This window comes from Scomber japonicus, chromosome 7, assembly GCF_027409825.1.
Source record: "Scomber japonicus isolate fScoJap1 chromosome 7, fScoJap1.pri, whole genome shotgun sequence".
NCBI classification, from domain to species: domain Eukaryota; kingdom Metazoa; phylum Chordata; class Actinopteri; order Scombriformes; family Scombridae; genus Scomber; species Scomber japonicus.
Genome location: NC_070584.1, coordinates 8074899 through 8087473, shown reverse-complemented (window position 1 = coordinate 8087473; position 12575 = coordinate 8074899). Strand labels below are relative to the sequence as shown.

Sequence of the window (12575 nt, the reverse complement as noted above, 5' to 3'; positions counted from 1 at the left end):
TTGGTGTGGTTGGACCAGGAGCTTATGTTATGCTAATATTGGCATTGGCAAACTTTAGATAAGATATCGCTGTGTAACTGACATTGAGTCATTTGATTGATTTTACAATCTTCTAGATACATGTGCTGGTCTTCTAGTCATGTTGACTCACTTTGAATATAAGGTACATGAATGTACTTGTAAATTGTACAGTTACATTTTTCTTTGACAGGCAGCTGTCACAAGTACTGGTGACATTTATTGTGTATATTACAAGCTAATAAATAACCACTGGAAAGTATATTACATCAAAATAGTCTTTGAATTTGTGAAGAAGTATGTGAAAGCATTTATTTCAGTTTTCATGACTTTTCCAACTTTTTCAGTTACTCTGCGATGGTGTGACTACAGAGTCAAAACAGATTAGATTAACTGAAACGACAAGGTTACAAAGGAAATACTATCAATTTGGACCATCTATATATGAAGAACTGTAGCTACTGTGCATCTCACTCTGAAGCTAATATATTTTCAGATTTAGAAAGGTGCAACTGCAAGAGGTTGTTGAGTTTTAGCTTAATATATCTCATGTCAAAATGGACTGTATTCAAAAAAACTGAATAAAAAGCAGCGACAGTATGTCACTGCAAACTTTCATTGACACATCAACGTGTTCAGACGTGCATCTGAAGAAGCGGTCAAAGAAAGCAGCTGGGTTTTTGTAATCACAATTACAATATGACTTGTCAAACCAGTACCAGAAATAAAAACAGTACAACTGTTATCAGACATATATTAAGAATTTTAATCTATTATTGTGAAATATTAAGGAATACATACTTTACAAAAGTTCACAGCAACATCAAAATGGGTCAACCAGCTGAAGCAAGGCACCTCACCAGAGCCTTTTGTATTTGTCATCGGTTATAACTTAAAAAGTAGAGTACATCTTTGGCACCAGAAAACAAAACAAATACAAGAATATAAATGAAAAAACAAACAAACTACAAAATATATTAACTTCTCTCACTTCAAATAGCCATTCATGTAAACACATTCCAAAAAAAGTGAAGGGCATTAACTCAAACTGACACATTGCATTGACCAGCAACTGCATTATGACAGGAAAAATGTTGGCGCTGGATAATAATTATTAGCTTCTTCAGAAATGTATTTATGTTGAATTTTTTTTTTTGCGATATTCCCCTCTTAGTGTAGAACAAATCTGAATTCTGGCACATTCCAGTTAAATACAAAACACATTCCTGGAAAACAGGAGTCTACATTCAGCAGTGTTCAGTGATCCTACAATATACAGGGAGAAATAAATAGAAGATTCCATGTTAAGGACTCAGAAATGTGAGATACTTGAGCAATGGAGAAAACACAGCTGAATATAACACAGTGATGGGGACAACAAATAGAATGGCAAATGCAAGCCAATTATAGTTGACCATTTCTGCACTCATGGTAGAACCAGCTACCATGGGTCAGAAGAAATAACCAGTCCCAGAAAAGGAATCATGTGGAGAATGCGTGCCATTTTAACAAGGGCGAGGGGTCAGACTTTAGATAGCCTTTTTCTTTAACGGGAGCATTCCCTCAGCGAGGAATGTGAGAAGATTAGCTCCAGCGTGTCAGCAGAGGGGAGCGAAATGCTGGGCAGTCGCCATCTGGGGCCCCAAACATTAACCCGGGATCTGGAAAATTAGACCCCCGTGAAACACTGTCAATCCTCACAAGCTTTTTTAAGAGAGAACGGGCAGACATTCTGAAGGCTCCGCATTCAAAGGAAGTTTCCAAATCCTCAGTTGAGCTGTGAGCAGGCCTCTGGGTGTATTTTAAAAAGAGGAGCAACTGTTAATTTAGGTTCGAGTAGTTCTGTTAAACAGAATAATCCTCAAACATGGCATGAAGACATAAAAGATGCTTTTATAAATATTTGCATTACTTTCAGGGGGCATGGTGATGGTTATGCTACTGGGAATTCAAGATAAACCGAAAAAAAACATTGGTTGTGTACATAATCTAGAAAAGTGAGCCATTTATATATAAATGAAAAAGGTGAAGCAAACACCTCCCAAACAGAAAAAAAGACACCACAAGATGAGCAGCATTTACAAATATAAATACAATAGATAACTACAAAAATAACATGCACAACATACAGTATGTATATCCACAATCAGCAGCCAGATTCCAAACATAATGCAGAATACTGTCCAGGTACCGTGAAGAATTCTGACTTGTGAGGGAACGTGGCGAGATTTAAGAGTTTGTGACTTGTGCAGAAGAAGAAAGCTCAGCTCTCCTCACCAAACCGTGCCACATTCTGGACTCTGCATGTTGATTCAAGGGAAACTGTTCATGTCAGATGATCACCTTGGTCAGATGCAGAGAAACGCCTTTAACACCTCAGCCAAAAGTGTCTGTCATCGCTGGCTTTCACTGTTCAGTTCAGTGAACCCTCATATGAGGATTTCAACCATCTCTGCATCTGTGCCGTTGATGTTTTTGAGTGTCCTGAGTGGTGCCTTAGGCTCCTCTGAGGTGTCTATAAAAGATAAAATAAGCAGATTAGAGAAAGAACTTTGGCATGCTATAGCAACTGCAACTACTGTCTCAACAACCTTGTGTAATTTTAACCAACACATTTTTCGCTTATTAATGTTAACAATCCTAATCCTGGGTCTGGTTACGCTTTAAATAGTGGTCATACAGAATAGAGACCAAGGGGCCGGCCTAAAATTAACAGAACAGTAGTTTGTGTGGTTGGTGATTGGGTATCAAGTGCTTAACAAAACAATCAACCCACCGGTGGTAGCTGCTGAGATCGCCTCTGTCGACTCTGCTGTGAGCTCAGGCTCCTGCGGGACCTCGTCACTTTGGGTGCTAGAGTCTCGGCTCGGGCGCTTGGGCACCACACAGGGTTTGTGTTGCAGCGAGGCAGCACCTGTCTGGTCATCAGAGAGGCTCTTCCCTACAAAGGAGACAAAGAGAGGAGGCTGCTTAATTACCCGGTTACATCCCCATTTACACACTTCTGAACATCTGCCCCGGCGACTACTTCCCATGACTATTCTGGATCGGGCTATTCTGGAGTGAGAGACGATATGCATTCCACTTTAAAAACATGTTGTCTATTTGAGGGACACGAAAGGCTTGACTCATACTCCCTACTTTTTTTTAGGAAGTGTACATTCTGTCTGGCGTCACCGACCAGTCTGCCAGTTGTCGCTTGACACCATGTGTTATTAAAGATTCAAAATTTCTCTGCGTTTGCATGAAGTGTCAACTCACCTTTAGACTCTGTGCTGCTGGCCACAGTGTTGATGGAGGGGACGGACCTGGCGAGACGAAGCCCCTGTCTCTCCAGCTTGCCCTGCTCCCATCTGGAGCGCTGCTGGAGGACCTTGATCACAGCATCCTTCTCCAGGAGCTGAGCGTGAAGTGCTCGGATCCTAAATGTGTACACATAGATTTCAATGAGTTAACAAACCCTAAAACACCAATCATAAAACTAGTGAGTAACAAGAACATAGAAGGATGTGTACCTGTTCTCCATCTCCTGATGTCTGTGACTAGACAAAGGCAGGTCTTCATTGAAACTGCTGTTTGGTGAATGTCGGGGTGAATTGTTGATGATGGTTGTATCCCTGAAAATGAAAAAGAACACTGTTAAAATACTTGATGTCTGAAAGTCATTAGATATATAATCATCTGATGTTTGTCTTTGCACTATGTTCAAGTTATTATCATACCTCTGTGCAGCAGCAGTGGCAGCCGCATCCATTGCAAACTGCCTCATGGTGCTCTCCTCGAGGTACTTTTGTTCCCACTTGGTGATGTCTGCCTCCAGGGCCAGAATACGCTCCTCTTTCTCCCTCATCTGCTGCTGTGAAGTGGAGGAGCTCAGTTCTGAAGCCATGGGGTCCGCTGCCCGGTTCTGAGACTGAGATAAAAGACAACAGTGGTTAGCATTAAGCTTCACATTTTAGATAGTGGTACAATAGTTTGACTTGCAAAGATAAACCAAGTTAGTTATTATATGTTAATTAATTAGCTTTGCAGCAGTTGGTAGGTGATTATTGTTACATTTGGGTAAAGCAAGGCTGCTATTTGCCTCAATTTTAAGTCTTTATGCTAAGCTAAAATAACCCTGGCTCTAGCCTTAAAGTTTCTTCTTATGTAACTCTCTGCAAAAAAGGTAATAAGTATATTCCCCAAAAGATCAAACTACTCCAAAAGACACACAAGTCAATGGAATGAGAGTTTTCTCCTCACCTGTTGCGCCCTGAGGCTTTTCAGTTCCTGCTCCAGGCGAGTGCGCAGCCGCAGCTCCAGAGTTTCTCTCTTCTCACACGCTGCTTGCAGCTGAGCCAGCGAGCTCTGCAGCCGCTCCACTTTCTCTACGTAGGCTCTCTTCCTCTGCAGCTCTTCCTCCAGCTGCCGGTTGCGACCCTGAGCTGAGGCCAGAGCCTGCTCAAGCAACTCACGTCTCCGCTGGCTCTCGTCCCCGGAAACGCGCAGATGCTGAATCTGCCTCTCCAGATGTTCACGCTCTCTCTGCTGTTCTTCATCTAAAACACAAAAAAGAGAGGAGGAGGGGGAAGGTGAATGAGATGCAAATAAGTGCAACAGTTGACATGATCCTGGAAGATATGAGGCTAGAAAGTTATCATCTCCTATTGTTCCAGGACAATAGCAGCCTCCTAGGAGCAGCCAAAGGAATGCTAAAGAGGGCCAGAATCAAAACTATTCAGTGGCCATTGACGGGGTCACTCAAGCGGCTACATGAGCAGTCACTCAGGGAGGTACATTTTGAATGGAATGTGACCCAACAAGAGACATTTACATGCTGCCATACACACATGTGGTTCAACAACAGACCCAGTGCTCTGTTCCTTCACTGAGTTACGACCACTTTTAAAATGAGAACATACTGTGCTATAAACCCGAAATCAGGACTAGAACAAAAATATTTCACATGTGTTTTAAATGAAAACTGTTCAAAAGTAACACAAGCGTTGTGCCACTTTAAAAGCAGGTTGATTACACAACACGAGTGCATGCCTGTGGAGGGAATGCAGACTTCCTCTTATCCACTTACGCACACAGGCATAGCTTTGTACTGGGAAAAGCTCTGGAATGCTTCTAAGGACATGAAGTAAACAAGCAGCTCAAAATATAATTCAAGTGGTCCTTATAACAAAAAAAAACTATAAAGTACACATCCGACTATTGTGTTTTACATGTGGTTTCGTTCCTGTTGTGCCAAGATATCTTTTTTTTTCAGGAAAAGCAAACAAACAATATGTCTTATGTTATGTCTCAAGATGATTGCACAGCTGTATTAGAAAATTCAGAGGAGTGCAATTGTCATTCCAGCGGGGTAATGTATAACAGAATGGTATGTCTGGTTATGTAACTAGAAGGATTTTTTTAATCTCTGAAAACAGTGCTTGTAGCTCACTGTCAGATGTGTCATCATTCATTTCAATCCTTTGTCATTAAGTAAATCGAGGTTAGGTGGATTTACTCTGCAGCACACTCCCTGCACAAGAACAGGGAGGAAGAAATATTCACAACTGGCCAATCATGATTAAACCGAGAGGTAAAGAAATGTCCAAACAAGGAGAGCGAGCAAGCCGGGGGTCATGTTTAGTTGGGCCTGAACGCCCTGGAGTCCCAGACTTATTAGTTCCCCTTGAAGAGGGAAGTCAGCAGTGATGCAAAACTGAGTGTGTGTGTGTGTGTGTGTGTGTGTGTGTGTGTGTGTGTGTGTGTGTGTGTGTGTGTGATAGGAGGAGGAGGAGGAGGAGGAGAAGGAGGAGGAGGGAGGGAGGGCATTCCTAATGCTGGAACAGCCTGAAATACCTAAAAAATTCCTGGAATCCAAGCTACATTTACTGCTGCCATGAAAAATAACTGGCGTCTAAGTGCCAAGAGCAACTCTTAACATTAGAGATAGAGCCATTTGTGTCCCAACATAAGAGGCCCCGGTTTTTATAACACACAACTTCACTGAAGGAGGAAACCAATCCCTGCTCAACAATGTTCCTGCTATTATTAAGTGCTTCACAGGCCTGTGTGATTTGTCAGATCAGATAAAAAAAAAAAAAGATCTGAACCTGAAGTCTTCCTTTCCTCTTCCTCTGTCACGCACTTGCAGGCAAATGGTATGAGGAGACACTGTGACTAATAAAAGACTAATGTGAACATAAACTTACTTTGCTCCAACAGTTTAAGAAAGACGTGCTGTTTCTGGTCTGTACACTCAGTCTCCTTGGCCACTCTGTGTTTGTTAGCTGTGTCAAGTTGTTCTGTAAGAAACAAAACATGGTGGTTACATACACAGTTATATTTAAAAGCAGATTTTATTATCATTACCCTGTTTTTGGTTCAACAGACAGCTGGGCACATACCTCTAAGGTCTCTGTTAAAGTCATGCATCCTCTTAATCTCGGCCTCTAGCTTATTCCTCATGGTTTTCTCCAGAGTTTCCCGCTTGGCAGAGCCCTTCATCAGAGTCTCATATGCTTCAGATATCCTTTGAATCTCCAACTCCAACTGGGAAGCAAAATGTGAAAGGAAGGATCAGTCTGTGTGAGAGGCATCTTTGTTGGTAGTCTGGATTGTGATTCATGTTGCAGTTGTTACTATCAATTAGGCCAATCAGTCATCTCTACAAATGCAGCCATTCTTTTCATTTACTGTGAGTCAGCCTGCAGGCAAATGGCTTTTTAACACTATGCGCAACTGAAAACTAGGAATCAACATTCCTGAGTGAACACTTGTGGGTCCCAGGTGTCAAGGCATTTATCTCCTTTCATGGCAATATGCCAACATGCTTTGAAAGACAAAGAGTGAACGATGTGTTGTAGGCATTCCAGAGAGCGGAAAGGGGGGACAACTCTCAACTGTAAAGCGTAAACTACCTGGTAGAGGACCATTTAAAAAAGCCCCAAGCAGCAGAAACAAAGGTAATGGTGTGTAGTACATGATAAATATCAGTAACTTGTATCTCTTAACTCTGCATACTGCCAGGCAGCTTATTACCCTGACATGTACTGGCAGAGAAACTATTGTTTTACGATTTCCACACCCTCTATGAGCCAACGGCTCCATTTATCGCACCACCTTTCTCTCTCTCACCTTCTGAAGTCTGGCTGCTTTCTCAGTGTAGACTTCCAGCTCCTTCCTGAGCCTCTCGTTCTCCCGTATCAACACATCATTCTGAACTGAGTTATTGCTGGAGGCTGCAGTGATGCTGTTGTGAGCCACCTGGGATTGAGCGGACACATACCTGTTGAGGGGGAAACATGAGTGATTAGTTACGACACAGCTGAAAACCACAAAGTCTTGAGGATTTTTTTATAGAAAGCTGTTAATTTAATCAGTTTTGAGCTAATATCCATCTAAACTGTAAAATGTCTTGATGTTAAACGTGAATCTGTTGGGATTACCTGTGGTGCTGTGAGTAGAAAGGGGGAGGAGGGTCTCTGTAATAGTGTCCATGCTCCTGTGAGTGGCTCAGCATATATCCAGGAAGTTGTGCACAGAAAGGATAGTCCGGGGGTGGCCCGCGCTGCTCTGCAAACTGTTGGACTCCTTGCCTGTCAGGTGCCACCATGTTTGTTACATTATTATTATACAGCTGTGGATAGCTGTGTGAAGAGCTCATTGCCATATTGTCTCTAAGTCCGTTTCTCTCCAGTGAGAGCTGCATGAGCCTCTCACTGAGGGAGCGAGCATGCTCCCTCTTCATATCCCACTGTCCCTCATTATGTCCGTGCCCCCCAATTATATCCATGCCGTGGCCTTCCTGTTCTGCCTGCCCCTTCTGTGAGATCAGGTACTGAGAGTGGGCTTTGGCCTCCTCGTATGTGGGGAGCTCCTCTCCATGGAGCTGGTACAAATGGCACACAGAACTCTCAGAGTGCAGGAAGTCCCCCTGGTGCTCCTGGCCTTGGGGATCCTGGCGTGTTGACATCTGCATGTACTGGGACTCTTCCTGAGTCAGGCTCTCCAGAGAGGAGCGGGGACTGCCTGTGCCCCCGCCGCTGCTGCCTCCACGCAGGGCCTGCTGCTGGATAGCGAGAAGTGTGCGAGTGTCTGTCAAGTTCCCGTAACGGAGCTGCTCTTGGATGAGACGGTGCAGGACCGTTCCAGAGGAGCCTTCAGCGGTTCTCATCTCAGTCAGCAGGAAATGAGCTAAAAAACAGCCTGGATGTGGCAGTTTAGGCACTTTATAGATCACAAATCTGAAGGAAAAAACAAAAAACTTGATCAGCAGTGCACAACATATAGTATTACATCTTATCTAATCAGCTCAGTATTTTGACAGGATTCCCAAACCCCCATTACTAACATCAACAAGTTCCCTATCATTTGTAATGCTAGTATTTCAATTGTGAACTACAATCAGAAGCCGACATTGAGAAATCTTCTGAGTGAGCATGAAGAAACTCGCCTGTTGAACAATGACTTTTGGTATGAGTGCATGGGCTGTTGCTGGAAATACCCCCTGACAGTGATGTCAGTGCAGATCCAGTTTTATGATCCACACACTGTAAAGCATAACTTTCTCCACTCCACACAAGAGTGTATCACTCAGCAGTTGCTATAAACATCAGAGCCTTCCCACACACTCACACAACAACCAACAGACACCAGACACAAACCGCAATGACACATTGCTCCAAATATGCTTCTAAAGGAAACACATTAAAACATGTGAAAAATGTTAAATGTAAATGCTCCTGTTATTTAAAAGCTCCCTGCGGCTTTATAATACAGGTAATGAAATCCCATTAAGGGGGATCTTTAAATGAACCACAAACTCAGATTTTAATTTTTTTTTGGGGATATCTGTGGAAATCAGGATGCTGTCTAGTAAATATGGTCTTTTACATACGATATATAAGTAAACATGAAATATCAAGAGTCTGCTTTGAGCAAAAATGGAAACTCTCAAATAATCCAACAGTCAATATTGCGCCATGCACCAAAAAATCTGTGCCAACGGGATTTATCAGGCATCCAAACACAACCCTGTATAGGCCGTACGCACAGCCAGAAGCGAGAGCTAAACTTAATAATAAAGATGTAAAACTTACCAGATTAAACTCTCATCACACACGAAGCGGTCTTGTAATATATAGATCTCAGTGTTTTGCGCTCGATTCAACAATGTCCACAAGATTCCCGAGCGTCTTTCCTCTCCTCTTGCCATGTACGTGTGTGCGCGCCGACGGCCAGCAGCAGACTGAGCAGAGCGAGCAGCGAGCCGCACTAATAAATAACTGAGGGCCGATTGTTCGCTGCGGCTGGAATGACTGGAATGTAAAGGCTTCAAGTCCCTGTGGGATCAAAAGCAGAGCACAGGGGAGGAGGAGGAGAAGAAGGAGGAGGAGAAGGGGAAGGAGGAGAAGGAGGAGGAGAGTGGTGGGGGCTGAGTGGTGGGGGCCAAGCAAAAAAAAAAAAAAAAAAAAAAAAAAAAAATTGGATTCAGAGCAGCACCACTATCTCAGCTGGCTGCTTGTGTCATGTAAAAGAGGTTGTTGTTGTGTAATTTTAGGAATTTTAAGTCCTCACAGATCCCTATTGTTAAAGGACAGTTTCGAGGAGCAGCATGGTAGATGAAAAATAACACACAATGCAATAAAACATAACAAAGTTGATGTTTTAATTGAAATATTTTAGGAATACAATGTTAAGAAGTATGACGCATGATGATCTCTGTGTTTAAAAGAGAAAATAAGAAGGAAAAATCAAGATTTAAGCCACATTCTTTCTTAAAAGGTCAAAAGAAAACTGATACTTGACAACACAAACAATAGACACGCATAAACAGTGTCCATATCTCTCAATTTTTCATGCATCAGATGTTTTTTTTATCATAACTGTTATAAAAAATAGTGAAAATGCTCATCACAGCTTCTTGTGGCATTCCAAACCCTTGTTTTGTTCAAACAACAGTCTAAAAACCAAAGATATTGACTTTACAGTGAAAAAAAACACTGAGATAGTCAGCAAATCCTCACATTTAAAACCCTTGAAAGACAAAACATTTGATATTTTTGCATTATAAACATCTCATTATCTCTACTGACTCATCAAATAATCGAGTAACTGTTTCAGCACTAAAGATGATAAATAGGTATGATAACGAACACGCACCTCTTTGTGATTTGACACAATTAAAGCTGCACTGTAGTGCAGTACAGTGGATGGATATTAAATGACACACAAATACTACACAGAGTTGGCTTTAATAGATCCCATTAAATCTCCTACAGTGATGCAGTGATGAAAAAAGTGCTGTCATATAATTGAGACATGGATTAATCATTATTTCTTGAGCAGCCTTTTGTTTGCATGTGCCTGGTAAATATTTAAGCTGTGGCCCGTGCCAGTTAATTGCAGAGTGTGTGTGTGTGTATGTCTGTGTGTGGACACGGAGGGAGAGGGGTGGGTGCGAGGCACGCTGCCTGCCAGCTGTCCGTGGATTGAAATCCCCTTCCCCTCCTTTAATAAGAGCTCTGAGAGATGCATTGTTCTCCCCCAAAAAAGCAGACATGACGGGGGCTGCCCTGCCATCTGCTGTTCTCCCCTCCACCACTAGCACTAACTATGCTTCATTCACACACACGCATGTAGATGGAGACCCTAGGATCAGCTGGCATTGGGGGTTGGGCTGTAGAATTGGATTGGATAGTAATGTTATTGAGTGCTTTCTTTGCAGCCTTTTTTTTGCATGAAAAAGGATCATCCTAATGTGGTGGTGGTGGTGGTGGTTTTGGAGAGTAAACAAGTCTTCGCTTGTGCAGTCAGTAGACAAACTGCAGGTTACTTTATCTCTTAACACTGGCAGGCAAACGTCCACCTGCTCATTTGCATGGCAGTTGAAGTCCAACAGTTGCTGAAGAATGCTGATTGCTTTAACAACTGATAAGTGTTAACAGGTTTTGCCATGTTCATGATTCATCTGCTTCTATCAAGATAAGCAGAAGTATACCTCGCATTGTGTTGCTGCACTCGTCAATCATTTAACCAGCTGGCTATTTTGTCATGTACAGTGGTGCGGCTAGTGCTTTAAACGAATATTTGTCATTCGGGGAAATATGCTTATTCACTTTTTCGTTGGAAGTTAGATAAGAAGATTGATACCACTATCAAATTAGTGTGTTACAGAGCAACAGCAAATGCTGTTTATCTTAGATTAGCAGAAAGACTGGAAACAGCTAGCCTGGTTCTGCCCAAAAAGGGGAAACATCTGTCTACCAGCACCTCTAAAGCTAACTAGTTAACATGTTACATCTTGTTTGTTTAATCCATACAAAAATAAAAGAATGAAAATGATGAATTGCGTTTTTACAGGGAGGTTATGCTATTTCTTGGCCAGGACCAGTAAATTGGAGTTGTACTACCAGACTTGTATACTGGTTAGTAATGACAATGCTGTGACACTGGAATCTTTGAAGTTGATGCCAATTTAATCTGATAATAACAGACTATAAAGCTCCACCTTGATTAAAATAACATTACCCCCTCCAGCTCCAACAGAAATGGAATGGATAAAAGGCAAAACTATGAAAACCAGTAGGATGGTTTAACACCCATGTCTCCTACTGCATAAAAGGGGCGAGGTGATGGTAGCTAAAGGACCATAGCAGACCAAATGAGATACCAAAAGATTCACACGCTGGGTTTGAAGGCCCTCCAAGTGAGCTATTATCTATTCTGAAAGAATGTGTTGAATATAAAAAAGAGGTTATGACCAGGCTACAGATTAAACAAACAAGATTTGTTGATCAGTGAGATTTATAAGTGCTGGTAGGCAGATTTTTTAAAACATTTTTTTAACGGAGGCAGGGTTTTCCCAGATTTTCCAATTTTTAGGCTTATCCTGGATGTTACTTCCCACCATATCTAACAAACAGTCGTTCAAACTATTCATTTAACCATGGAAGTAATGTAATAATTCAAACCACTAAACTCTATTAATTAAATAACTATAAAGACACATCAGCATTGACAGGCGACAGTCACATGTCAGCTATGCAATATTTATTTGATATTTATTTATTCTTCTTAACTTTATTCATTTTAAACTACATGGCATATCTTGCTAATAGATTATAGTGTGTGTCAATGGGAAAAACAATGTCTGAAACTATGCTATTTAATTTACTCATTTTTATTTGAGTGTCTGTTGAGCAACAGAAGAGCCTGAGTTAACCCAAGAGGTTTTTTAAATCTAGTGTCCTTGTCAAGATGTTAAAAAGAGACAAAAATAGAATAAAACAACATATCTTATGCAATTTTTGTGTCCACGTACACAGACATCTAAGTCAATGTGAATCACTGCTAAGCCTCCTGGTACAAGTCTACACAATTCTTTTTTATGACTCCACTCAACCAAACCCAGTTTATAGTCAAGTACAGGAATAGGTGACTGTCTGGTTAGCTGGAAACTGAATCTGCATCACATTTAAGTGAGAACCAGAATAACATGAATCAAGTGTATTTATCCTTGAGTAAATATTTAAATAATTTCCTGCAGTTTTGTCAACACGTCTTTTTATATCAGG

The 12575-nt window shown here is 41.6% G+C and overlaps 1 protein-coding gene across 1 annotated transcript; it reads right to left on the bottom strand.

The window, feature by feature from the left end:
* Positions 1 to 760: 760 nt before the first annotated feature.
* On the bottom strand, positions 761 to 9438 carry amotl2a (angiomotin like 2a). Its single transcript, XM_053322385.1, has 11 exons — positions 9099 to 9438; positions 7446 to 8243; positions 7135 to 7285; positions 6405 to 6549; positions 6210 to 6302; positions 4264 to 4559; positions 3741 to 3931; positions 3534 to 3635; positions 3280 to 3440; positions 2795 to 2959; positions 761 to 2533 (listed from the first exon to the last, which is right to left on the bottom strand). The coding sequence occupies exons 2-11, from the start codon at positions 8171 to 8173 to the stop codon at positions 2448 to 2450; spliced, it is 2118 nt and encodes a 705-aa protein (XP_053178360.1). The 5' UTR covers positions 8174 to 8243; positions 9099 to 9438; the 3' UTR covers positions 761 to 2447.
* Between the last annotated feature and the right edge of the window lie 3137 nt (positions 9439 to 12575).

Bases quoted from the DNA above. Each gene is read 5' to 3' on its own strand.
- amotl2a (XM_053322385.1), bottom strand. From the start codon at position 8,173: ATGAGAACCGCTGAAGGCTCCTCTGGAACGGTCCTGCACCGTCTCATC. The intron at 6,303-6,404 runs GTATGTGCCCAG...TGTTTCTTACAG, and splicing joins CTTTAACAGAGACCTTAGAG to AACAACTTGACACAGCTAAC. The intron at 3,932-4,263 runs GTGAGGAGAAAA...CTTTTATCTCAG, and splicing joins AAAGCCTCAGGGCGCAACAG to TCTCAGAACCGGGCAGCGGA.